This window comes from Phallusia mammillata, chromosome 3, assembly GCF_965637545.1.
Source record: "Phallusia mammillata chromosome 3, kaPhaMamm4.hap1.1, whole genome shotgun sequence".
In the NCBI taxonomy this organism is placed as follows: Eukaryota; Metazoa; Chordata; class Ascidiacea; order Phlebobranchia; family Ascidiidae; genus Phallusia; species Phallusia mammillata.
The window spans coordinates 24,608,063-24,633,249 of NC_137254.1; the positions used below are offsets into that span (position 1 = coordinate 24,608,063).

General features: G+C 37.5%; 4 protein-coding genes across 4 annotated transcripts; 3 read left to right on the forward strand and 1 right to left on the reverse strand.

The window, feature by feature from the left end:
• Positions 1-969: 969 nt before the first annotated feature.
• LOC145220220 (uncharacterized) lies at positions 970-2,887 on the reverse strand. The gene is made up of 3 exons (XM_080087492.1): positions 1,709-2,887; positions 1,440-1,589; positions 970-1,352 (listed from the first exon to the last, which is right to left on the reverse strand). The coding sequence occupies exons 1-3, from the start codon at positions 2,426-2,428 to the stop codon at positions 1,050-1,052; spliced, it is 1,173 nt and encodes a 390-aa protein (XP_079943618.1). The 5' UTR covers positions 2,429-2,887; the 3' UTR covers positions 970-1,049.
• Positions 2,888-5,306: 2,419 nt separating this feature from the next.
• LOC145218394 (complement component C6-like) lies at positions 5,307-10,844 on the forward strand. Its single transcript, XM_080085798.1, has 11 exons — positions 5,307-5,896; positions 6,130-6,384; positions 6,953-7,097; positions 7,357-7,504; positions 7,604-7,745; positions 7,823-7,937; positions 8,123-8,258; positions 8,562-8,749; positions 9,436-9,558; positions 9,998-10,164; positions 10,447-10,844. The coding sequence occupies exons 1-11, from the start codon at positions 5,804-5,806 to the stop codon at positions 10,651-10,653; spliced, it is 1,719 nt and encodes a 572-aa protein (XP_079941924.1). The 5' UTR covers positions 5,307-5,803; the 3' UTR covers positions 10,654-10,844.
• A 2,543-nt stretch (positions 10,845-13,387) lies between these two features.
• LOC145219871 (complement component C6-like) lies at positions 13,388-19,758 on the forward strand. The gene is made up of 11 exons (XM_080087178.1): positions 13,388-13,495; positions 13,920-14,132; positions 14,486-14,627; positions 15,088-15,232; positions 15,479-15,617; positions 16,381-16,486; positions 16,774-16,900; positions 17,087-17,277; positions 17,542-17,667; positions 18,182-18,345; positions 19,114-19,758. Exons 1-11 carry the CDS (start codon positions 13,388-13,390, stop codon positions 19,321-19,323), a joined length of 1,671 nt encoding a protein of 556 aa, XP_079943304.1. The 3' UTR covers positions 19,324-19,758.
• A 1,878-nt stretch (positions 19,759-21,636) lies between these two features.
• On the forward strand, positions 21,637-24,707 carry LOC145219872 (complement component C6-like). The gene is made up of 10 exons (XM_080087179.1): positions 21,637-21,720; positions 22,023-22,164; positions 22,304-22,448; positions 22,558-22,699; positions 23,195-23,300; positions 23,372-23,498; positions 23,603-23,793; positions 23,851-23,949; positions 24,190-24,353; positions 24,480-24,707. The coding sequence occupies exons 1-10, from the start codon at positions 21,637-21,639 to the stop codon at positions 24,705-24,707; spliced, it is 1,428 nt and encodes a 475-aa protein (XP_079943305.1).
• Positions 24,708-25,187: the final 480 nt, after the last annotated feature.

Below are 25,187 nucleotides of genomic sequence, written 5' to 3' on the forward strand. Positions count from 1 at the left end.
ACAATTGTAGCGGTGTGGTTTAACCATTGCCAGGCATCCAATTACGCTGGTGTGGTCAAAACTGACGCTAAGGAGTAGATTCGATTCCCGAGAAGTCTGACATCGGCGCTTGTGTTTGCATGGCAACAACGGGTCACGACTCCCAAGGTCACCTGACACCGGGTTTAAGCGTTTAGAACACGGTTTATGCGATTACGGCGCGGCACCGAGCATATGACGTCAGCGGTTGCGCTGTTTACGCGAAATAAAGAAATTGTGTAAGGGTAATAATTTTTGGGCTTTTGAAGAAATTTTGATGTGAACGTTTTGCTTAACATTTGTTGTATACATTGACACGTAAACATGAATTCAAGTGTATTGTATGATCTGGCTTTTTGGATTTTCCCAAGAAGAACAGAAAATCGACGTTTGTGTGTAACATAATTTATTAGCATACTTCTAACATATCAAAGATAGATCAAACATTGTTCAAATAAAAAATCAATTTAACAAATAAAAGGATGGGTTTATATTTTTTCTGATATGTTACATTACCATTAAATTACCATTTTTGTTTAAACACTTCAATCTTTCGAAACCCCACCTGCTGCTGTGAATAGGGACAAGCCTTAAAAACGTTGTTTGTTGATATTGCGGTCACTGCGTATGACCAATGGTCAAATGTCCACAGACTTGGTTGACCGGAAATTTGCGTCTCGTAAAACAGATTGTGTTGTGGATATCAGAAATGAAGTTGTATGTGTTTTTGTATTTGAGGCAGTTGCACTTAAAACTATTGCAAGATTCCTTACAACTGTAATTATAAAAAATTATCAAAGTGATAAAATATGGACTTTATTTGCTCAAATAGCCTAGGTAAAAACTATATTGTAGATGTTACTTGTTTTTGCTAATTTGATTTTGGGATTTTGTATTTGATTGAAATTTACTATTTTTGTCAGTATTTTTAGAGAATAAAAACAAACATCGTTGAGGTAAATATATATTTCCGAAGCAGTGCGGCGCAGATAAACGACAGTATAACAAAACAACAACAAGAAAAACACTGCCTAATCAGTTTCCCAACTTGAAAACGACGCTGGTGAAAACGAAGTTTCATTGGCCATGTGCGTAGCGACCTCTGGCGGATTTAACTCATTACTGCAACCTGGTGTTGGGTGGAAAATAAAGCCCTGAGACTGGGCCATGTAAGGTGCTGGTTGCGATGAAATTTGTGGAAGATAAGTGGACGAGCAGGGGTATGTGAAATTATCATATACAGCAGGGTGTTGTGGATAGGGGTGTCTTTGTTTTTCTTGGCATTTCGATTTTGATGAATTGGTATGGCGTGTAATTTCCTCTTGAATACGGGTCTACAAAAACATATGAATAAATTGGTTTATAGATGTTATATTAGTGCTTTGTTTTTATAATGCATAGGATTATTAATTTGTACTTACCCAGTCTATTTTTCTGCGCTTAATTGTAACGATATCGGGATCAACCTTAAATTCGTCTGCAGAACGCTTTCTTGACTCACTTTCGCCGTCTTGTTGTGGGCTAAGCGAGGACATACTGTCATTGACTTCAGCTAAGGCATTGCATGAATCCTGAAATTTAAGGAACAATTTTGCAATAACACCGAACAGTTTTTCAATCTAACAATTAGCTGTAGTATCACATGTGTACAAAGTACCAAAATGACGAAGATATTTGCTATTTTATTTACCTGCGTGTCGTTTGCCTCTTCCAGTACTTGATTTAAATGTCTGATATAGTCAGCTGCCAGGCGAAGGACTTTAATCTTCGATACTTTTGTGTCCGCTGGAAGATTTGGAATCTTTCCTCTGAGATCTTCAAACGCTTTGTTGATGTTCAAATTGCGTTCGCGCTTGCGCAAATTGGTCCTGATTCGGCTTTGACAATTAGAACCGGAGGCTGGAAACTGGTTTGCAGACATCGCAAAGTGTTCAAGCATTGAAAAACCTTCACAATCTTCAGTGCCTGGCCCATATGAACCATTGCTATATCCCTCGGGTTGGTAATGACCGGGCAAGCCCATATTCCCAGATACAGGTTTCTCTTGGATATAGGCTTCAGTGTCGCTGTAAGAGTAGAGGCTCCTGAAGTCGTTAAAAGTAGCGTAGCCTGCGCTTAAAGACGTGGAAGTTGCCAATCCTGCGTTGCCCGTTGTCGGAGGCTTGCATACGATAGGTTCAGAAGAATTGTTACCAGCGCATATGCCGTATGGGAGGTCTTTATAAACTGCTTGACTTTGTTGTGGGTCTGATGCATGCGTGTTGGAGTAACCAACGGCATTATCCATCCAGTTTTGAGTGTTGCCTTCGCAAGTCATAGGCGGATTTTCTACTGCGTTTAATACCGTAGGTGTCATACTGATACAATTATTATTGAGAATTTTTTTCTGCAGGATACTAAACAAAAACATACGTTTTAGGTGAAAATATTAGGCATTGATCAAATAAAAAAAACGACAAAACGTTTTTTTTAGTTAAAATTGTTTCATTTGCTTTCAGTACTAAGACTCTTCTGTGTAAAAGCTTTTATTGAGGCTATTCGCTAAGTAAAGAATACTGAATAAAAACTATAGATGACACAGCTAATAATTTATATTTGTAAGGTGATCTAGTTTTAATAAGAATCTCTTTATCAACTTATAATCTGCTATGTATTATTAACATGTAATTTTTACCCATGCGTTATAATATGGCCTATCATTTTTTCCTTGCAGAACGGCGACTTAAACAAGTACTGATATGCCCATAACTGCCACATAAAAAATTCACTGACATAAAATTCTTCCTCATCTTATTCAAAACTTCATCTACCTGAACCGCTTGGTTATAGAATGAATCTACGAACAATTTGTTTCGAGAACAAGATGCAACTCGAGTGATGACACCTAATCAAGTTTTGTCGGCGTCGCTATTTAAACGCTCCTTGACCTAACTTTCTTGTCGGCGACGAGAAAGAGAAACAAAAGCGAGTCGCAAAAAAATCAACTGTAGCCACTAATTAATCCCCGAGCGAAAATGCTTTGCCAAACGTAAGGCGCACTATTTGCATTGGCCTAATCCACTGTTGGTCAAATGCATTATCCGCGTTGTGCAAATAAGCACCAGACGGGAACATCGATGGACAAGTGCTCGACAAGGTGCACATCGGGACAAGGCAAACACCAGCAACGAAAACTTGCTATGCTTGGCATCTGCACCTTTGCTTATACTGTATAGATTTTGTCTGCTGTATAGCAGTATCAATTGTTATTCAGTCCAGACGTACATTTCAGTGATACTATTGCCCGTCTATAGATTTATTTGCTCATTTGGTGCGTGTTTAGGCAGTGCGACATTTCAGGAAAAATTTAAGCAAGTACCAAATACATAATATTAACTTAATCTTTAAACATGGACACTTAACTCACAATTTAAAATAAACTTTAACATAAAATGATGAGCAAAAGCTTAGCCTACTTTTACCGATTAAAAATATGCATTAAATATCCAAACATGTGGCGAACATTTTGTATGTCAAAATTGGTGTCAAACTTTTAGGTCCTAGCTAAAAAAAATTTAATTTTTTAAATTTTTAAAAGTAACCTACATAATTTTTGCGTAAAAGTCAAATGTGTAAATCTAATTAATTTAGCCGAAAGGAACTGCGTAATTGAATACGGAACTTCTGGACAAGTTTACGATGAGGACGTCCGTAGTTTAGCATGATAAGAACCTCGTTAGATCGGACGTCGTTCCTTTGCCCCACTTATCACCTAGTAAGGTAGACGTTCTATACGGGATACGACCATCAACCGGGACTAAACCAACATTTTGGCCCAGTTAACATAATTAAACCGGCGCTAAAAGCTGTGAAACTATTGAAAATGATGTTTTGTACCGCCGTATATGGTTTTGCACATACAATATATTTTAAGCTCGTTTACAAGAAATTGAGCTGGAACTAAATTTGTTTATTTAAGTGGTATTCTTTGCTGGACAAAACCGAAATATTCGGATAAATAACTGAAGATTGAAGTCATTTGGTAAGCAGGGAGTAGCTATGGATATGCACTGTTAGAGAAAAAACAAACTTCTAAGTATACCACCGTTCAATGGTTTACCACCGTGTCAGTACTGCTTTTCACTGCAATGCGCAACAGAACGAACAATTTCTCTTCTATTATTTTTCCGATCTTTAACTGTTGGTTTTACGGCAAGAGACTCGTGGCAGAGGCAACGGAAAGTGACCCAGTTGGGTTACATTTGCAAGTGATAAAACCGGATTATGGGTAATGATAACACTAACAGTTCGCTGGTCAATGGACGCGTGCTGAGCGGCTTGTGCCCATCGTTGATCGCCAGGTCTCATGATTAGTACAAATCTTTGGCCTCTGCTTTCTCCTAATAGCCATTGTTTTTGTTTACCACCAAATGACATAACACAAGCTTAAACAATTTTTGTGACAATATTCACAAAGCCCTCAATAGTGACCAAAGTATTGGGAGTAATGTGAATGTCTGTGCCATAATTTGGTCAAAATGGAAGTTTCTCACGGCTACCTTAATTAAATTGAGCTCCAAAACAGGTTGCAAATAGATACTGTTGACAATTGGCGCATCGAAAAAAGCTGTGAAATAAGCAAATTCCCACATATGGTTAATTAAGTAGCTGAACAAATCTGCCAGAATTTAATCAAAGCATTGCAGAAGAGCGTCCAATTGATTTTTTAATATATACAGCTTTCGGACAGTTCGTGGTTTACCCTAGGTCGAAACAATTGAACAAAAACAGATTGAATATACTTGAAACAAAACAGGTAACTCAACAGCCGACCCAGTGTGAGTATAACGCATTCAGGCGTCGCCCGCACACTAAGAAACGAAAAACCCTAAATCAAAACGTTTGGCATCACCTACCATTCTTGAGCCGTGTAAATCATTAATATACATGTACAACGGTAGAAAAATGCTTTGTCACGCCAGTTAACATTTTCTTGTTAAAAATTCGTGTTACAATATTACCAAGTTTAGGTTGTGATACTAAAAAGTCCAAATAAAATAAAATTATTACAAAAACTTGGTAAAGGTAGCAACTTTGTTTTACGAGTATACCTTATGCTATTATCTGGTCCCCAAAACATTTGAGGCACAAAATTTAGTTTTAAAATTACAATAAGATTAAGAACCACTGTAATACTGATACTATAAGTTGAGCTTTCAGTAGTGATTTTTGTTTGGATTCTTTTGTTTTAAGATTTTGTTTGACTAACTCATTTGTCTGATCTTTCCTCAATGGAAAAAGAGTGGATGCTAACGGCTTAACACCCCTCATATAATCACTTGTAAAGAAACTTTAATAAATCAAACAGTTTGGAAGTAAATTAATACGAAAGCAAAGAATGCTTGTTAGTTTCTATGCTTCTTTCTTTGAGACGGTTTGGATTCGAGTAGGAATTTTTATGTGAAAAATTCCCGTCATGTTCGAAAGTGGCGTGATCTTCATTTCTCCCATTGTTTTGTTTAACTTGCACCATACCGTTATCGGTAATAATTAGTTCCGCCATGAAAACAGCCATATATGGACCAGTTCCTCCGTCGAAGAGACATGTTTCAAACAAACTTTGAGGTGACTGTGGGTATTACTTCCTATTGACCTTTGGCGCTTACTCCTATGGCGCGTTTAATATTTGCTCGCGTGGCGCAAGTTTTGCTTGAGGGTCATCGAAAAAGCAAGACGTTGCGGAACCGGCATATAAAGCCACACCAGTCAGCGTTGCGGCATTGCTAGCAAACAACGGCGAAGTGAAATGAAGCTTTCTCGTCCAGTTCAGTTATCAGTATTGCTGCTAATACTTTTGGTGGAAACCTCAATATCCTGTCGAAGTAGTTTTCGCTGCGACGTAAGTATAGAAAAGTGCCTTTTTAACGATTCTTCAAACGCACAGTTGTTTTCAAGCTCCGTTTTACCTTTACCCAGCAAGAAAATGTTTAATTTACAAGATGCATGAGTTAGGGTTTAACAAGCGGTCAAATTTTACATAACCAATCTGAAAAAAATAGCATAAAATTTTTAATACTTGTCAATTATTTATTGCACATACAAACCGGTAATCTTCACATTGCAAAATTGCAGGCAGGCAAATGGAGCAAATGGACACAATGCTCAGAAACTTGCGGTAGTGGAGTCCACTCAAGGCATAGGCACCTAAAATCCTATTCACATGACAATGGATTGAGATACAGTTACTACGAAAATGAATGTCCTCACCTTACTGAAAGCGGGTCATGCACTGAACGACCTTGTTATGTACCCGACGTTCCTATTAACTGCGCATGGGGATCGTGGAAGAGCTGGAGCAGTTGTTCTGGAGCTGCAGTTAGCACGAGGGTAAGATACGACGAACATTTTTTGCATTTGTTGGCCATTATACCGAGGATTCCTAACCTGAAGTGTGTAGGCCTAGGCCCCAATGGAATTGTAAGATGATTTCAGTAACAGGCAATAATTTTGAAAATATTTTATAGTGTGAAATTATCATACGAAGAGGAGTTCATTATCGGACAACATAAATCAAATTTGTGATATTTTTTTAAAGTAAGAGTTCCGTCGTAAATGAAGAAAAAAGGTTTTCGGGTTTTACTGAGAGTGAAAATTTTTGCACAAACTGGCGTGAGATTTAAAATAGTTAGCTTAAACTTTTTTATGATTCTATCAATTATGATTCCATTTGCACATGGGAAACCTAATAACAAACTATGGTTAACCACCATAAAAGCGTTACAAACTTTGTAAGGCAGCGTTTAGGTCATATAAAAGTAAATGACAAAATAGTATACGTTTCAACTACACAGGCAAAACCAACCACTCTGACTCAAATGAATTGATGCGTTTTTCAAGGTTCTAACTTTGCAGTAGGCAAGTACAATTATTCTCATAAATCTTTATGTTTTTACAGAGCCGCATTCGAACAGTTTCCAGACCAGCAATGTTTGGTGGTCGTGAATGTATTGGATCTGACAAGGACATTGATATTAACTGCCAATCAACATCAATTGTTCCCAAACATAAATGCCCTTCGTCTCAGATCACCTGCAACTACGGTAAGTGGGTTGATAGCTAGGGTTTGCGAACCTATTGTTTTCGCTTTTTTTTCGAGTGGTTGGAATATTTGATATTTGCGGTTTCATAAATACGTACGAAACAACAAGACAACATTAAATTAAAAACAACAACATATTAAACAGAGTTAAAAAGGGAATTACCACGTTTAAAGATTAGTTACAGACCTATACCAAACAGTTACAAGAGAACCTACTTGGAATCAAACATAGCTTTATTCACTTACATTTGATTTTGCAGGTATGTCTTGTGTGGATTCTTCGCTGGCTTGCAATGGGGATAATGACTGCGGCGACTTTTCCGACGAAGAAAATTGCGCACAAACAAGACGTCGATGTTATTATCGTAACAACAGTAACATTCCAAACGCCGAGATCATGGGATCAGGGTAAACATGTTTGTTTATTAAATGCAGTTTTGTGAGCAATTTCGTACAATAGCAGCGGTTCCGACTATCCTAAGCCTTTTGATAATTTCTTCTTTACAGATTTAACATTGTAAAAAACGAACAAAGTGGGAAAATCCTGGACAACTCGAAATACAACGGAAGATGCAGCAGTGTGACAAGTGGAGATCATAGCGGACAAGTATTTCGATTACCACACAATCTACAGTCCTATAATTTTCAGGTTTACTTTCACATGTCCCAATTGAAATTGTGGAACTTTCTTGAAAAACAAACCTAAACTTTTGAATTTGATTTCAGGTTCGGTCTCGGACATCTTTGCAAGCGCACTCATATCAAAGTGCAGCAACGCTTTTTGAGGAGAAAAAGAATTCTTTTAGACATAAACTTAATTACGATAACGCATTACTATCATGTGAGTCAACATAGTTTCTGATACATTTTTCATAAGCAAAACGCCCATGTTTCGAAATCAGCAACAAATTTCACAATATATTCTGTTTAAAGGCTTGCAAGATAGTACGAATTTACATAACTATTTCATCGAACTTTGAAGACTAGTCACTGTTTTCTGTGCATTAATGTCGATTTTACATTTAGTCCCAGGTATCTTCGGTCTTAGTATGAAAGCGGCGTACGGGTCAGATCGACAAATGCGAGTCGTCATCGAGCACTCAACCGGAACGAACTCGAAATACTTTAGAATCCAAAACAAAATACAAGTGGCCCAGTTCAGGTAATTAAAAAACATATATAGCAGTGTTTATTCTTGGAAGTATTAAAATCTGATGTATTGAAAAGGGCAATACTATGCAATGTGTTGGTCATATAAGTTTGCATTTTCTCCCTAATAAGCCTGCAGCAACTTAGTAATCATAATAAACTACTAAAAGTTGTTTTGTAAAGCACATATTTAAAAATAATACGGCACTAAAATATTCTTGCTATCTGGCAGCACAATCTTATTTTTGGTTAGGTCATTTCCAGGCATTATTGCTAAAGCCTGTGCCCTTAGTAACATAGCATGACGTATTTTAAGGACACGTGACAATCCCATTCTATCAGCATATTTTCGTGAGCGTGAGTTTATGTTGCCCGGCAATTACGACAACGTTAAGTACACAAAGATGATCACTGAGTTCGGCACACATTACTATTCCAGTGGAACGCTGGGTGGCCATTACGAATACATCTACCGCTATGACAGATCGGACTTGGCATCTTCAGGTGAATTACGATTTATTGTTTCTGTGTGAATGGCAGTCAAAAAAAGTAGTAAATATATCCACCCTTTTAGGACGAAATATATATTTTTGTTATTCAAAGAAAGGATTTATGCTTTTTACCTGTTGATTTATGAAAACAGTCTAATATTCTACTGATCTGAAGCAGGAATCTTTCTTTTTTACATTTTATTGTCTGTAGGAGATTCGTTAAATAACAAAACTGTTTTAGCTGTATCCACCTTTGTCTAATAAACTTAAAAAATTGTAAAACAAATTCTCAAGTGATTTAACTTAGCCTCATTTATAAACTACGGCCCCATAAACCAGTGGTCGGCAACCGCCGGTCCGCGGCCCGGTACCGGTCCGGGAGGAGTTCGTTACCGGGCCGTATAGGTTTTCAGGTTAAATCCTATTAAACATTTTGCCCATGTATCCCGGAGATGATAAACTAATTTAGGCGTTTTTATTGCTAAATATATGTAATTTTTTTGAAGACCGGTCCGCGATAAAATTTTAGTTTCAAAAACGGTCCGCGTTGCAAAAAAGGTTGCCGACCCCTGCCATAAACAAACAACATTTCAACTTGGTGGCGTGCTTATTTTAGTATTAATGTGCTTACTTTACTTGTAGTTGGTCTTGTTTTTAATTACTTTGTCAAAATCTCGTTAACGAACCGACAAATTACAGGACTATCGGACGAACAACAGAAAGAATGTGTGGGAGATGCTTTTACTGTGAAGGTTTTCGGTAATTCAGCTGGAATAGAAAACAGTCGGTGTACAAGCAATTCGTTGTCGAGAAGAAATCAAGGTAAGGTTTTCAACCAAATTAATTTTCTTGCAAAAAACGTTTTCGTATTCACAGCTTTTATTGTGAAAAACTGAACCAAAGTCAAACGAACACCAAAACATAAGACTAATTAGGAAATAAATACCAGACCATTTCAACAACTAAACAACGGTTTTAATCAGAGTTAAAAGCGGGGCCGAAATGTTGACTTTAATTTTTACACACAGATAAGCTTAATACTCAAATTAGGCATGAAGGTAGGTGAGATTGCGTTTGGTGGTTCCGAGCGTAAAGTCAAGCCTATACCAAGCCATGTTTTTACAAACTAAAGCACGAACGCGGTCAGATTCCAAACCCGAACCCCAAAAAACAACCCGACAAACAATACTGGTCTCAACTTCGGAAAAACAAATCAGCAAAACCTGAGTCGTCCAAAATCGCAGTTTTATTCTGTTGGTAGGAAGTTTTACTCGAGCTGCACAAGAAGTAACATCGGACGTTAGAGGTGGCACATCAGAAACAGCTGCAGCACTCAGTTTCGTGAACCAGTGGAAAACGCCCGATAGGACAAGCTTCGATGCATGGGCCAACACTGTTAAGCATAATCCTGCGGTTGTGGATTACAAGGTAAGTGTTAAACCGTTGATAAACATTCGATAAAGGGGACAGCAAAATAAAATAAAATCATCACTCAACATGGGGTCAGAGAAATGCGCATAACAATAGTAAACAATTCCAAAGCAATTTTCTTCTGCTGTAAACGTTAGGACCCAGATAAACAAATAACTGTAGTGGTAAGCGTGCTTCAATATTTAAGCTTTTAAATCCATAATACACAGAAAATAGTATTGTAGCTTCATCAAAATAACATTAACATATTTGGGGATTTGATTTTGATTTTTTTTGCAGTTAACTCCTATCTCGGCAGTCTTTAAGGATCATAACAAACGACTTCACATGGAAAGGGCCTTAAAAGAGTATTTGGAGCGATTTAATCCAGCTCTGTGCCCTGGCACCTGTCACAACGGGGGCTTAAAAGTGGTAGTCAACTACGGAAAAGCATGCAAGTGTCTTTGTGCACCGTGGTACACTGATATGTCGTGCAGAAGAATGTGAGGTGGTTGACAAAAACACGTATACACAGAACTGTCTTGAACCAGTTATAATGTGTATTCTTGTGTTTATAAAATATCTGTTCAACTTGAAATGTATTGTTATTTTAGCATCATAAGTGCATGTAAAATGTATTGGCTCATTGATGTCGTTTCCAGTGTTCTCTCATTTACTATGTGTAAATAAACACAAACAAGTTACTGTCCAGATTTGATAGTGAAACAGGAATGAATTAATTTACTTCAAACTTTAACAAAGTTTGAAAGTAAAATCGTTTTAAAAACTTTATAGATTACGAAACATGTGAGCGCAGATCTGACGCAAAACAGAACAGTTGTTTGATTGTTTTGGCGATAACCAACACAATGATGAGATAGGAAATAAGAAAGAAGAACTGCTGGTATAGGATTGGTCAACTAGGCAATTGGTTACTGACGGTGCATTCCTATTTTCTGCGCTTACGTAGGAGCAGATTGAATGACTTTCAAATGACCTTCCACCTAGACACACGTTTGTAGTTTATAAAAGCCAAAACCGAAACTCCAGATGTGATGACCTACGCAAGTTTCCTAAATGAAGTGATATTGCCCGGAAATGGAATCTAGAGTGCGCATTCAATGGCTTTCGAATGCTCTTTAAATGTGATACTTGCATGACGCAAGTTAGTTTCGAAAACGCCACGACCGGGAAACCATTTGAAACGCATAAAGATCAATTGAAGGTCAAGCTAATAAAATAAACTTTAACTGCACTAGTAAATTACCGCAACAAAACCGATTTGTCGTTAACAGCGCATATGCAGCAAATTGGAGGTTCTGTACATTCACGTCAACAATCAACATAAATTTAACGCCAACGTTGTAACTTGAGAATTAAAATGTCTTGCAATGATGACGGGATAGAAAGACTGTGTCATATGACGTTTTGTGATACTAGCAACGATAGAAACGCGGATGTTAAATCCTTGAAGAGTATCGGTTTTTATTTTTACATTTACTTTTCAAAAACTTCCCTCGTTTGTTTGAATATCAACTATGTTATCGAGATTTATGGTGGCTTTTATCTCCTATTAATCTTTGTCGCATATAGTCGTGTGGCTCGTTCAATATTTGCTCGCTTGGCGCAAGTTTGCTGGAGGGTCATCGAAAGAGCAAGACGTTGCGGAACCGGCATACAAAGCCACACCAGTCAGCGTTGCAGCATTGCCTTTTTTCCGCCAAAAAATAGCAATACCGATAAATAACAAACTTCAATTGGTGGAAACTTCAATCTTTTGTCAACTTCTTTTTCAATGAAGCATAAAAAACCTACACAATCAGGCTTAATTATTGATCCCTTTATTGTAGAATACAATTAAAAAATCATAAAATATAGGATCTGCTAGTATGGCAAAGTGGAGAATCAAGAACAGAACGAAAATATATCATGCGAATACAAAGCAACCCATTTTAACCAGGTGGCTGTAGGTTATGTGAGTGCCATTTGCCCTTTTGATCACTATCTTCGCTCTAAACAAATTATTTGAAAGCCGCAACTTGGAATGATTCAAACACTAACGAGCCAAGAAACGGGTTCTCAATGACTCTGGTTAGCAAAGAGAGAGAAATGATCTTTCCACACAAGCAGCAAGCACTTTCTAATTCCATTAACACTGAACATTCAAATCTGTCCTTGGCAGCTATTAACGCACTTGAAGGCAAGTAAACCAAACATTAAATTTAACAATTTCAATCCGAGCTTTGTGTTGTGAGGGCAACGTTCGGAAAAACACCATAGAAATCTCTATTTTATTGCAACTTCCTTTTCGTACGTATTTGCAAGAATTTGAATTATAGAAAACTAAACTAAGAATTTTACTACACTTTGTAGAAAACTTACTACAAGGAATTTTACTACAAAGCGAATAAACTGCCTCCGAAGTCGTAATTCGAACGAGTTAATTACATGTAATTGCACTTTTGAACGGAAATAAAGGAGAAATGCGTAAATTTGTTGACTAAACTGTGTCCTTTGTAACCTTCAGTTTTTACCACAAAGGACGTGCAAAAGCTAAAAGTATCTAAAGCAAGACAAACATCTTGTTAAACTTTACGGAACTCGCAAACCGTTGCACGATCTTAAATCAAAAATTTAGAGTCGTTAAATTGTCGTAGTTGCAATCGAATTTAAAATTACTTAGCCATTATCAAACATATCATACTCTCAAAATTGTGTGTTTCATATTCACACTGTCTTACTCTGGCTTTTGAATGTGTATCATCAAATATCGTACAAAAACGAAACTAAGGTTAATATTCTGCAAATCAAATATAATGGGGTGCCATAAACCCATCCCTTAAAATCTCAAGTGATTATCAGCATTCCTTTGACGAAGTCGGGCTTAAAAGTAAATGTTTTTTATTACTTTCACTCATTTAATTATCGGTGTGTGTATAAAGGTAAGAGTATTACAACGACCAAATCAGTTTTGACAAAAACCAGACCCATTGAAAATAGCCTAGGTTTAGATAATAATTATCTGCAGCAGTTGAACTTCATGGTCGACCGCATTAGATACCAATACTTTTTGAATGCCGGCCCTGTTAGCACGAAATATACCGTGTAAAGTATGGTGTTATTCCATTTTATGAGAGTTTCTAAGACATGGATAGTGTGTCAATAATATTATTTATGGTAACAAATTTTCTTCTGTAACCCAGGTTCTACATGTTTTGAGGTTTTTGAAAAATAAATAGGCATGACAATAAACCGATTACAGTCTGTAGCAGTTTTGCTGATACTGGCTGTCTTGCGCACTGAACGCTCGGCAGCGTGTAATAGCACCCCTTCTCCAGTTGATTGTGTCGTAAGTGTTTTGTATATTTTATTCATACTATGCATTTATTTTATTTTAATGCTGTTTTTTGCTAATCCTATAACGTTTAGTATGCAAACACAGGATTTTAAACAATAAAGTGAAAATATAGGTATTATTACCCCTGTTGACATCCAAGATGTTAAACTAAAAAATGTTTCTTTTGTTGTTTGTGGATGTTGTTTTGATGCAAACGTGTAAAGCATGTCAGTAAGACTGGTCTGTGAAAAACCTATGCTACAAATGCTCTGCGATAAAATCTTTTTGCAACACTAGTGGGAAACGCAAAAATATTGCATTTAGGCAATGCGTGGTTGTTCTTCTTGGAACGCGCTTCCGACACATTATTTTTCGACTGTGATTGCGCAGTAAATGGCGATATTTTTGCTCTGAAACGTTGTTCCATTTTTTCCAGGTTTCCGGCTGGGGTAGCTGGGGAGATTGTTCAAAAACCTGTGAATTAGGTTCTCAGGTCCGCAAACGTTACGCAACAACCAATCAAGCACATGGTGGAAGAAATTGCCCTTCGCTTACCGAAAGCCGCAGTTGCAGGGAAGCGGAATGCCCCATTGATTGCCAGTGGGGAGAGTGGGGTGGATGGACCAATTGTTCGTCATACGGCACGAAGGTTTACAAAATACGAAGAAAATTTACCATAACGATGTAGTTTTTAAACCACATTTCATCTTTACTGCTGATTATACTTGCAACATTAAATTATTAATGGCCAATTGTTGACAAAGACACTTTGTTTTGCGATAGCACTTATCTTTGTAACTAATACGAATTCAATGGTTAAGTTATAAATAAAAACTTTTAAATAAAATTATGTACACTTCGCATTTTGATACATTTTGCTACAGTTATTTTAGCACCTGCGATAACGAAATCTCAACAATACTATTTAATGTATGTGAAACTCCAGAATTTTGTGTTTCAGATTTGTTAGATATTCCATTCGTGCCGTTTTTATATTTTTAGAGCCGCTTCAGAAACATAACGACTCCGGCCATGTTCGGTGGCTGGGAATGTACTGGCATAAACGTAGAAGTCGCAGCTGGGTGTCTTCCACCCGAAATCAAAGACGTCAAATGTGAACAAGATCAACTTTTATGCCGAGACGGTACGTTAATGTAATCTAGTAAATCAACCAGGGAGTCGAACCGCTTTTAAAAGGGTTCGGGTTTACTTCGTTTTGTTTTTATGGGTTCGGTTCAGGTTTTCAAAAACGTTTATTTTCCGGTTCGGGCCTTGTTCCGTTCCGAATCGGTTTGCGGTTTTTAAACTGGTTCAATTCAATTTTTATTCTACCCACCATACGTACGTGTTGACTGAAATGCTTCAAACGTTTGAAAATTTTGATGCAAATCGAAAAGAATACCAGAGTTGGTTTAACTGAATTTCAAAAGGACCTTGGATTTGTTTTAGGTTTCTTGTAGACAATAAACTTAAAAGTAAACAGCATTCAGTGACAACAACTGTTCCAAGAGTTACTAGCAGTCAAGTCTGTTCTTGCCATTCTCTTTAAAGCTGAGCGACAATCGTAAATCAGGCTCGAGTCTTGAAATCTGTTTGTACAACAGAAATAACTTGCGTTCGGGATACTCTTACTTGTAATGGAGACGATGACTGCACTGATTATTCGGATGAATTACACTGTGATGCAATATATAGTCCATGTTCTTCACCCAAAGATAGAATTCCGAGTGTTGATGTTGTTGGGGCCGCGTGAGTAAAAACTAAACTCTTTACATATTTCGTTTTGGTCAATGAAGTCTTGAATTAGCGTGTTATTCACGTAAATTAACAACCTTCAAATGTTTCTACTGCACTGCAGGTGCTAGCCTGCAACTTAACAAATATTAATGGACAATTGCATCAATATGGGTGCTTAACGACAAACACTTGTAATATAACAAAACAAAAGGTTTACAGTATTAAAAACGCGTGACCAACATTCTGATCATAACTCAGGTTTGACATCTTGCGGAATGATGAAACGGGAACTATTCTAGACAACTGGAGGTATGACGGGAGATGCTCGATTGTGACAAGTGGTGACCACGGTCGGGATTTCAGAAAACCAGCAAATATTCTTTCGTATCGCTTTCAGGTGAAAATGCTATTCTTACCTGTAAGGTATAGCGCCTAACTCTTGGCGTTTTATAAGGTTTGGATTTATACATTCTTATGCCCTAAAATGGGTTTTATCAGAGTTTATTTACTAGAACAGCGGTTCTCAAACTGGGGTCCGCGGTCCGCGGTCCGCGGTCCTTTAGGGCAGTGGTCGGCAACCGCCGGTCCGCGGCCCGGTACCGGTCCGCAGGGAGTTCGTTACCGGGCCGTATAGGTTTTCAGGTTAAATCCTATTAAACATTTTGCCCATGTATCCCGGGGATGATAAACTAATTTAGGCGTTTTTATTGCTAAATATTTGTAGTTTTTTGAAGACCGGTCCGCGATAAAATTTAAGTTACAAAAACGGTCCGCAGTGCAAAAAAGGTTGCCGACCCCCCAGGGGTCCGTGTGGCAATTTTGGGCGGACTTCGAAAATGTTGAAGTTATTCTATAATCTTACTTGGCGTCAGTTTGTGTCTTGTTTGTGATGTCACAAGCTGTCTTTGGGTCATTGTTATGCGCAATTTTGCATAACTAGGTAAAATCCTGCAATCAATTTCGTTTTTATGAAATACACATTTAGGCTAAAGGACCGCGAGCCCTCGAAATAATGACATAGGGACCGTTTTGAAAAAAATATGAAAAAGTTTGAGAACCATTGATCTAGATTCTAGAACGACTTGGGTATAGTCTTATATTTAGAGGAGTAGAATGGCGTGCTAAAGATCTTGGTTAGTAAATCATTCTGTTTACATAAGGCAAAAGCGGAAAGTTCTTTCTCCATGAAATCATACGAATGCGCCAGAACGTTTATGCAAGAAGAAAGAGAAGAACAACAATACCGGATGGAAGTTGGATTTTCATGTAAGTATTTACGCAAGACAGCACTATCAACCTCTGTCATTCACTTTGTATCATACACATTGGTAAACCCAAGTGTTAAGAAGCTGATAACCGTACGGATTTACCAACCCCTTAAGTTTTATTGATAACACAAGAAACACAAGTACAAATTTCTAAGAGGTGTTTGTAGAATATCCACTAAATCGAAAAACCAAAAATAATCTTTTAAAAGTCACGTACCAGCCGCAAAGAGCTTTTTGTATGCTGTAATGCTCAAATATATCCACCAATTTTACGTGTGTGTACAGTTATCTTTCTGAGCGCAAAAGTGGCTTACAGCAACGATCACAAAAGAACAAGCATTATTGAGAATGGCAGCAAAACTAACTCAAAATTCTTTAAAACGCAAAGCAGAATCGAAGTTGCGCAATTCAGGTAAGGAACTGATTTGGATTGTTTTTTTCATTAAACCTGCACGGCTTCTGCTTTAATTCAGATCGGGTGACATTTTTCAAAACGTTTTTTCGATATTATTTCGGTATCATATTTTACCTGCGGTACTTAAATTGAAACTTATGGCTTTTACGATTTTCTTAACATTTTGTTTTTTATTTATTTTAGAACTCTTCGACATGATCTCTTCACAACCTATTCATTTCGACAACGCGAGTCTGAACTCCCAGAACATTTCGACTACGCCGAATATTCAAAGATCATCACTGACTTCGGCACTCATTACTATTCAAGCGGAGTGCTGGGCGGCGAATTTGAAACCATATATCGCTTCGACAGATCGGAATTGGAAGAATCACGTAAAGTCAAATATTTGCTTAAGAACTAGTGAATTTGACATTAAACCACCGATTACCGATTCATTTAAACCTCAAAATATAAGTATGTACTGTCAGCCAATGTAGCTATAATGTCAAGCCATATTGAGTATTTCCAAGTTTTAGTGTTTTTACGCCTCAAAAACCAACCAACAAAAACAGTGCCAATGCTTGATAGCTTGATATACCATCGAATGGTTAGTCAAACACTATCTATAAATAACTAAAATTTATTCGTTGACACAGGTCTCTCAGAAGATCAACAAAAACAGTGTATAGAGACTGAGATAGGAGCTTCAACATCTAGTGGCGCAGGAGGCGGTGTTGAAACAAGTATATGTTCGACCAACACCCTATCCCAGCGTTACGGAGGTATATAATCTCGAGTAAATGTTTTTGTAAGAAATAGTTTGTAATTAAAAGTTGTAAGTCGGGCCGGGTAAGAGCTTAGGTTTTTTTTAACAAACGAATTTTAAAAAAAGATAAAATTACCTAGCTAATTTTTAAATTATCAAAAGTAGCTATAGATGCTGTAGCTAAAATGCTCAACGGCTTAAAAACATTCTAAACGGCTTAAAAACATCTTGTAGCAAACGATTCGAGTTCAGGCCGGGCTTGATGTTCAGTTGGCCATTTTTAATTTTCGCTTAAGGCTTTAGTTATTTTAGCACTTTAATATTAAAATATATTGCAATGTTCATACATCTTGCTGATTAACCTACTCACTTTGGTTTAGTTTGAAACAATCCTTCAAGAATATTTTCACAACAAAAACTAAAAAAACTATCAAACGCTAGTATCCATCCATAGCGAAACAAACAATATAAATAAAACATTTTACAGAGTAGAGGTATCTTTTACTCGCACTAACTATGTAAACATTTAGGAAGTTTTGTGGCTGCTGCAAAAGAGGTTGTTTCCACTGTACGAGGTGGTTCTTCAGACACGGCTGCGTCTCTTACGTTTTCGCACCAAGAAACGCCATCTAAGGAAGATTTTGATGCATGGGCTGAAACCATCAAAGATAACCCAGCAGTTGTCGACTATATGGTAACGTAAATCTCTTCAAAATCTCTTTACCTGACTTATATTCTAAAACAGATTTACCAAAATGGAAGTAGTGTACTTACGAACACTATACACCAACGGTTCTCAAACTGGGGTCCGCGGTCGTTTTGGGGTCCGTGAGGTAATTTTTGGGAGACCGCGAAAAGGTTGAAGTAATTTTATATTGTTATTTGGCGTCAGTTTGTGTCACTAAATAAGTTTAAATCAAATTAGAATTTAGAATCGACTTTCCGCCATTGCTAAACAATAGCCTTTATTGCATGACAACTAACAAAAATGCAATTGTTCGCGCACAATCTTTTGGTTTTTAGTGTTGTCTGTGATGTCACATGGTGTCTTTGGGTCATTGTTACACGCAATTTTGCACAACTAGCTAAAATCTTGCAATCAACTTTCGTTTTTTTCTAAAATACACGTTCAGGCTTAAGGACCGCGAGGCCTCGAAATAAGGGCAAAGGGACCGTTTTGAAAAAATAATGAAAAAGTTTGTGAACCACTGCTATACAGTGCACGGACTTAAAAAGTAATTTAATCAAAAACATAACTGCCAGAGTACTTGGGAATAGAAATACAATATGCCGGCGTTTCAACAATCGCTGTTGTCGCCATTAGAGCATATTGTCAATCGAGCTAGAAATTGTGCAAAATTTCAAAAATACCAAGACACATATCTAATACACTGCTTTATAATAAATGAGAACAGATCCCAATGAATTGGTTATATCCGGTAATGCTGTAGTTGTTTTTTAGCTGGCTCCAATCTCGGCGGTGTTTACGTCAGACGTAAAGAAAGCTAATATGGAACAGGCACTTTACGAGTACATGATTCGATTCAATCCTGATGTTTGTCCTCCTGAGTGTTTGAATGAAGGAGAGCCAGTTGTGGTCAACGACGGCAAAGAGTGCAAATGTCTCTGTTCGATTAACTATAGTGGCCCAGCTTGCAGAGATGCAAATTGAAGTTCAGAAAAGTAGAGATAAAAATTCATATCTAATTGATTAATACCTTTCGATCATGTGTTATCGTTTGTGATCATTTTCCTTAATCAATATCATGTGTATAAACATCATACGGATTACAATTATTTTATTTTATCAAACATCTATACTCTATAGCCTCGTAAATCAAGCAACTTTATATCCATTGTTGGTGTTTCTTATGTAAATGACAAAACACTCTCTTTTAAGTGGTCAGCATTAAATTTTAGCATTTTTTGCACACAAAGTGAATATTTACATGTAAACCAATCAAGCATACCACAAAGTGTTTTGAACTGTTTTAAACTCTGCAAATAATTGGAAAGTTGTTTGTCGGTACGGCAATATTAGTATTGTAGGGAGCTGTTTTCTGCGTTTGGCCATTCAAATTCTTGAAACAAGACAAGTCACATTTAGTAGTCTGGACACAACTTGTTACTCATGTAATAGTCGAGAATATTAGTTTTTGTAATGTCGGCCATACTTGATTTGTATCAAAAGTTGTACTTACTCTCTGCATCCCAGAGTTATTTCAAAAAGACCTTAAGTTTGTTTTAGGTTTTCTGAGTGTACTGTAGACAATGGAATTTAAAAGTAAACATGCACCAAGCGACAACAGCAACTCTTTGAAGACGTTACTAGCAGTTTAAGTCTGTTTTTGCTATACTCTTTGCTGGGCGACAATCGCAAATCAGGCTCAAGTCTTAAAAACTGTTTTAAGACTGGAAGAAAACTTTATTACGTTTATACGACAGAAATAACTTGCGTTCGTGACACACTTAAATGCAATGATGATGATGATGATTGTACTGATTATTCGGATAAATTATGCTGCAATGAAATAGGAGTCCATGTTGTGAACTCAAAGATATAGAATTCCAAGTGTTGATGCTGTTGGAGCCGCGTAAGTTAAAACTCTTTATCGAACACTATACACGGACTTGAAAAGTAATTTAATCAAAAACATAACTGCCAGAGTAAATACATCATGCAAACGTTTCAACAATCGCTATTGTCGCCATCAGTGCAAGTTGTCAATGAAGCTAGAAACGGTTTATATAGTGTAGTTCAGTGGTTCTCAAACTTCTTTTGATGCGACGCCCCTGGACAAGTTTTCTGGACTTGCGACGCACCAGCAAATAAAAGTTAATGAGAAAACGTATTATTAAAGTTGTGTTCATTGATAAAACAACAAAAAGCCACGAAACGGAAATATTCTGCGACGCCCTTGGAAACATGAAGCGACGCACCAGAGCGTCGCGACGCACAGTTTGAGAACTGCGGAAAATTTGGCGTCAGTGATGCGTGACAGACCAAATCCAAGGCTTGGCTGAGCCGAGCTTGATCCGAGTTTCTGCATACCGCTGAGCCGGGCCTATGATCCGGGGATCGGCTGAGCTTCGATTGGCGCTAAGCCGCGACTTGAGATAATCCAGGTTTCTGCATTCGGCCCTTAAAGTTTTTTTTAATTTTCTGGCCTGGTCTATTCCTGTTAGAACTTTGTCAATAACTAGACAGGGAAGTGGAGACGTTCTACTGCTTCCATTTTTTCTGTACTTACTGAACAATTCAATCCGCAAAATCACTACGTTGCTGATTGTGAAATGATTGAATAAAAGTACAATAATCCTGTTGCAATATTTTGTGAATGAAAGCCTTGTTTTGAATCAAACTAATTTAGGTCTGTAAAAAAACGGTCATGACTTTTAACCACTTTTGGACCGCAACATGTTTGTTGGTGCTGGTTGTCTTGTTCACTGAACGCTCTGCAGCGTGTAGACCTACTTGTGTTGTAAGTCTTTCATGTGGGCCGAATTTATTAAAACTACACTTTTCTTTGTTTCGCTAAGTAGGCTAAGTTAAAATTGGTAAGTAAAATTCCAACTACAACCGTAAAGATCAAGCGTTAAAAAAACAAACTTCATAAAAATACAAATAAGTGCAAACATTATAATAGTGTCTTAAACGAAAACATAGAAAGGTGTTTGGCCACGTGCAGAAATAGTTCTGTCATATCACTTTCTCCTTTGTAAAAAGAACTGCAAGCTATAAAAAGGTTTTTGGAAGTACAGTATGCTTAGTGTCGGTTTGTGTTGGATAAAAGTTTAGTCCCAAACTATAGAAATAAGAGTCAAATAGTATGTACAGTTTCTTATTTTATTCGAGGTCTCCAACTGGTCAAACTGGGATTCCTGTTCCGAAACGTGTCATATAGGTTATCAGGCGCGGATACGGCATCGGACAAGATATGTGAAACACGACGGAAAAAATTGTCCTTCGCAGGTGGATTACCGTATGTGTATACGAGCAGAATGTCCCGTTAATTGCAAGTGGAGTAACTGGGGCGAATGGAGTAAATGTTCGTCGCACGGCACAAAAGTAAGTTAATTGTAAGCAATGATAGCAAATTTCTGCATAGCAAGCAAAACATTCCGGTATAGTCAGCAGGAAAATTGAACACGGACTTAGTAGTGCATTTTCATCTATTGCTAAATTATTAGACTAAAACCGCCCAATGCCAAAACGACTACCATATTTTTGTTTTCTTCTCTTGTAGTCTACACATTGCCGTTTTCGGTAAAAAGTATCGGCCACATTATTTTAATGTTTACCAAGACCCGCGTATACTGTAGGGACTAAAGCGCTGTAAAAAAACTTAATTACTGTGAAGTATTTTTTAGAGCCGTTTGAGAAATATCGAAACACCGTTAATGTTTGGCGGCAATGATTGCACAGGGATGAACGTAAACATTGCTGCAGGATGTTCTCCGTCACCGGCTTCCCAACCGACATGTGCGAATGGAAACCTCTTATGCCGGGATGGTAAAAAAGCTATAACCTAATTACGTAAACAAATAAACTATAACCCGATGTTTTTTTTACCATTGGGAGGTAATATTGTCGTTTTCTTTTTTTCAGGATTATTGTGTTGGAAAATTAAAAATGGACAGTTGTTTTCTAGAAATAACTTGTGTTCGGGACACTCTTGCTTGTAATGGTGATGATGATTGTACTGATAATTCGGATGAATTGCATTGCGACAAAATACACCATCCGTGTTCTACACCTAAAGATAGAATTCCAAGCATTGACGCCGTTGGAGCTGGGTAAGAGCAGATTCAGATACATAAATCAAATTTAAATCGCTTTGGATTCTTTGAATTTCAACCGTAGCCTAGATGGTTGACCCCAAACCAACTACGCCATTATTTTTAGGTTCAATATTGTGAAGAACGAAGAGATCGGAACTATTTTTGACAACGAGCGATTCAACGGAAGATGTTCGATCGTTGAAAGTGGTGACCATAATGGTCGGGAATTTCGACTTCCAGCAAACGTTTTATCGTTTCGTTTTCAGGTAGTCTTTTATAGCTGTTTTGGGGGGCATGCATGCTAAATAAAAGTATTGGTAAACGGTTGCAAATTAAAATGAAAGAATTTATTTTGATTCCACGCATTATCTAAAACAGTGATTCTCAAACGCGGCTCTCAGGGCCGCATGCGGCACCCAACTACTTACATTGCGGTTCGCACCAGACCTCAGAAGACCATCAAAAATTGCTAATTTAGCTTTCAAGGTAGTAATCTTTAGTGTTTTTTTGAGGTTTCGTTTTTTGCGGCTCCTGACATACTTAAAAAACTACCATTTAGCCCTGACAAAAAAAGTTTGAGAACCACTGATCTAAAATGTTTTGTCAAAACCAATCTAAACGTTTTTGGGGCGATTGGGGATGTAACATTCTTGCTAATTAATATCAACTTGATTCGTTCCGAAGTAGCTTAGATAATTTTTGTCATTTTTTCTTAACTTTAAATTTAGGACAAAATCCTAAAACTTAACATTTACCACTAGACAACTTGCTACTCCTCGTTTTTAACAAAGTCCTACAAATGTGCCAAAAGCTTTTTCCAACAAGAAAGAGAGGAAAGGCAATCAAAACTTGAAACGGGGTTTTCTGGTATGACGATTTTTCCTCTATTCATGTCTATGTTTTAGAATTTTATCAATTTTTGTCCTTTTTATTTATAGTTTTCGGTTTAAGTGCAAAAGCAGCGTATAGTTCCGACCAAAAACGAAAAACTATTGTTGAAAACGGAAGTAAAACCAATTCAAAATATTTCAAACTACAAAGCCGAATTGATGTTGCTGATTTCAGGTAAAAAACGAGCACAAAACTTAAAATGTATGTCATAACTTTGGGCAGTATAGGTCTGACAAGGAAATTGAAAAATTGGTCTATTTCTGGAATATTTCTTTCAGACTACGTCGTGAAAATATCTTTCTAACCCACTCATTCCGGCAACGTGAGTTAGATTTACCTGAACATTTCGACTATGCCGAATATTCAAAGATTATCCATGACTTTGGCACCCATTATTATTCAAGCGGAGTGCTGGGCGGAGAATTCGAGTCGATATTTCGCTATGATCGATCAGAATTGAATGAGTCAGGTAAGCAAATTGATTTCGAAGGTATGATTTTTAACTGTTTATTTCGATACATTATAGGTCTCACAGAGGAGGAACAGAAAAATTGTATCAAGGCAGAAGCGACTGGTGGAAGAGGTGAACAATGTTCCACCAATGCTTTGTCGCGACGCCATGAAGGTAATTAACGGTTTGAATGTTTGATCATAGGCGCAGAGTTTTACCAAAATGCAATCGGTTGTTACTTTTCTCAGATTTTACGATGTTTCGTACGACCGTGCTTTACAAACCCTAGGGGGCGGCGCCACCGCCCACTCGGCGCCTATGTGTTTGATAATACCAAAGTATAACCTTGCAACAAATAATCACACTGCATTTTCGGGGTGAATATTTATACCTGATTAAAGTGAAACTTTTCAGGAAGCTTCATTCAAGCCGCAAGAGAAATTATAGTGACAGTTAAAGGCGGAACATCCGACACGGCCGCATCGCTGAGTTTCTCCAAAGAAGAAACACCTTTCAAGGAAGATTTCGATGCCTGGGCAGAAACGGTCAAAGACAATCCAGCGGTGGTTGACTTCATGGTAATAGAGCAATAATATTTTGAACATATGTGCTAAACAGTTTCTCCTTGCAATTAAAACATAGCTTATGTCAAGAAACTTTGATCACTTTTTGCTTGGTTTCTAATCAAGTTTCATTATGTTTAGTTGGCTCCTATCTCAGCCGTGTTCGAGTCCAACATCAAACAGGCAAACATGAACCGCGTACTGGCAGAGTACCTTAAACGGTTTGACCCAGACACTTGCCCTCCGAGGTGTTTGAACGGCGGTTCGCCAATCGTGATAGAAGAAGGAAAAGAGTGCAAATGTCTTTGTGCATCCCACTATTATGGTCCAGCTTGCAGAGATCAAGATTGGAGGTCTTTGTTCATGTAAAATTACAACAAACATTTTTGCCATATATAACCACAAACTGTGTAGATAAGGTCAATTTGTTCATTGTGGAGTTTTTCCAAATAAAATTGAATTCTGTAAATTATAAACTGGACCAAAAATTTTACCAGGTTACTTTTCCAAACCCCAGCTGGCAAAAAAACATCAATTTACTGTCTCGGTCTTTAGCGTAATTACCAAGCTTGCACCACAGTGGATGTTATTCTGGCGCTAGTTATTTCAGCCGACAGTGCATACTGGTGTATCCTACACTAAACTTCGTATAAGAGTAACAATAAATACAAACCCGCACCGTCTATGTTCCTACCGCTAAGAACCCCAACAAATGTTTGCATAAAATATAAATACTAAAAAATATAGCTCCTTCAAAAAACAAGCCCGCTCTTGCTCAAATATCTCCAAGTTTTTTCTGTCGATGCTACATGGTGGTTTAGGGGTTTAAAGACATAATCGCGTTAATAG

Excerpts from the sequence above, each read along its gene's own strand:
- LOC145219872 (XM_080087179.1), top strand. The coding sequence starts at position 21,637 with ATGTGTATACGAGCAGAATGTCCCGTTAATTGCAAGTGGAGTAACTGG. Across the intron at positions 23,499-23,602 it reads ATTGATGTTGCTGATTTCAG|ACTACGTCGTGAAAATATCT; the intron begins GTAAAAAACGAG and ends TATTTCTTTCAG. Across the intron at positions 23,950-24,189 it reads TTTGTCGCGACGCCATGAAG|GAAGCTTCATTCAAGCCGCA; the intron begins GTAATTAACGGT and ends GAAACTTTTCAG.
- LOC145220220 (XM_080087492.1), bottom strand. The coding sequence starts at position 2,428 with ATGTTTTTGTTTAGTATCCTGCAGAAAAAAATTCTCAATAATAATTGT. Across the intron at positions 1,590-1,708 it reads AAGAGGCAAACGACACGCAG|GATTCATGCAATGCCTTAGC; the intron begins GTAAATAAAATA and ends CTTAAATTTCAG. Across the intron at positions 1,353-1,439 it reads AGCGCAGAAAAATAGACTGG|ACCCGTATTCAAGAGGAAAT; the intron begins GTAAGTACAAAT and ends ATGTTTTTGTAG.
- LOC145219871 (XM_080087178.1), top strand. The coding sequence starts at position 13,388 with ATGACAATAAACCGATTACAGTCTGTAGCAGTTTTGCTGATACTGGCT. Across the intron at positions 16,487-16,773 it reads GATGGAAGTTGGATTTTCAT|TTATCTTTCTGAGCGCAAAA; the intron begins GTAAGTATTTAC and ends GTGTGTGTACAG. Across the intron at positions 17,278-17,541 it reads ATCGGAATTGGAAGAATCAC|GTCTCTCAGAAGATCAACAA; the intron begins GTAAAGTCAAAT and ends TCGTTGACACAG.
- LOC145218394 (XM_080085798.1), top strand. The coding sequence starts at position 5,804 with ATGAAGCTTTCTCGTCCAGTTCAGTTATCAGTATTGCTGCTAATACTT. Across the intron at positions 6,385-6,952 it reads GAGCTGCAGTTAGCACGAGG|AGCCGCATTCGAACAGTTTC; the intron begins GTAAGATACGAC and ends ATGTTTTTACAG. Across the intron at positions 8,750-9,435 it reads ATCGGACTTGGCATCTTCAG|GACTATCGGACGAACAACAG; the intron begins GTGAATTACGAT and ends GACAAATTACAG.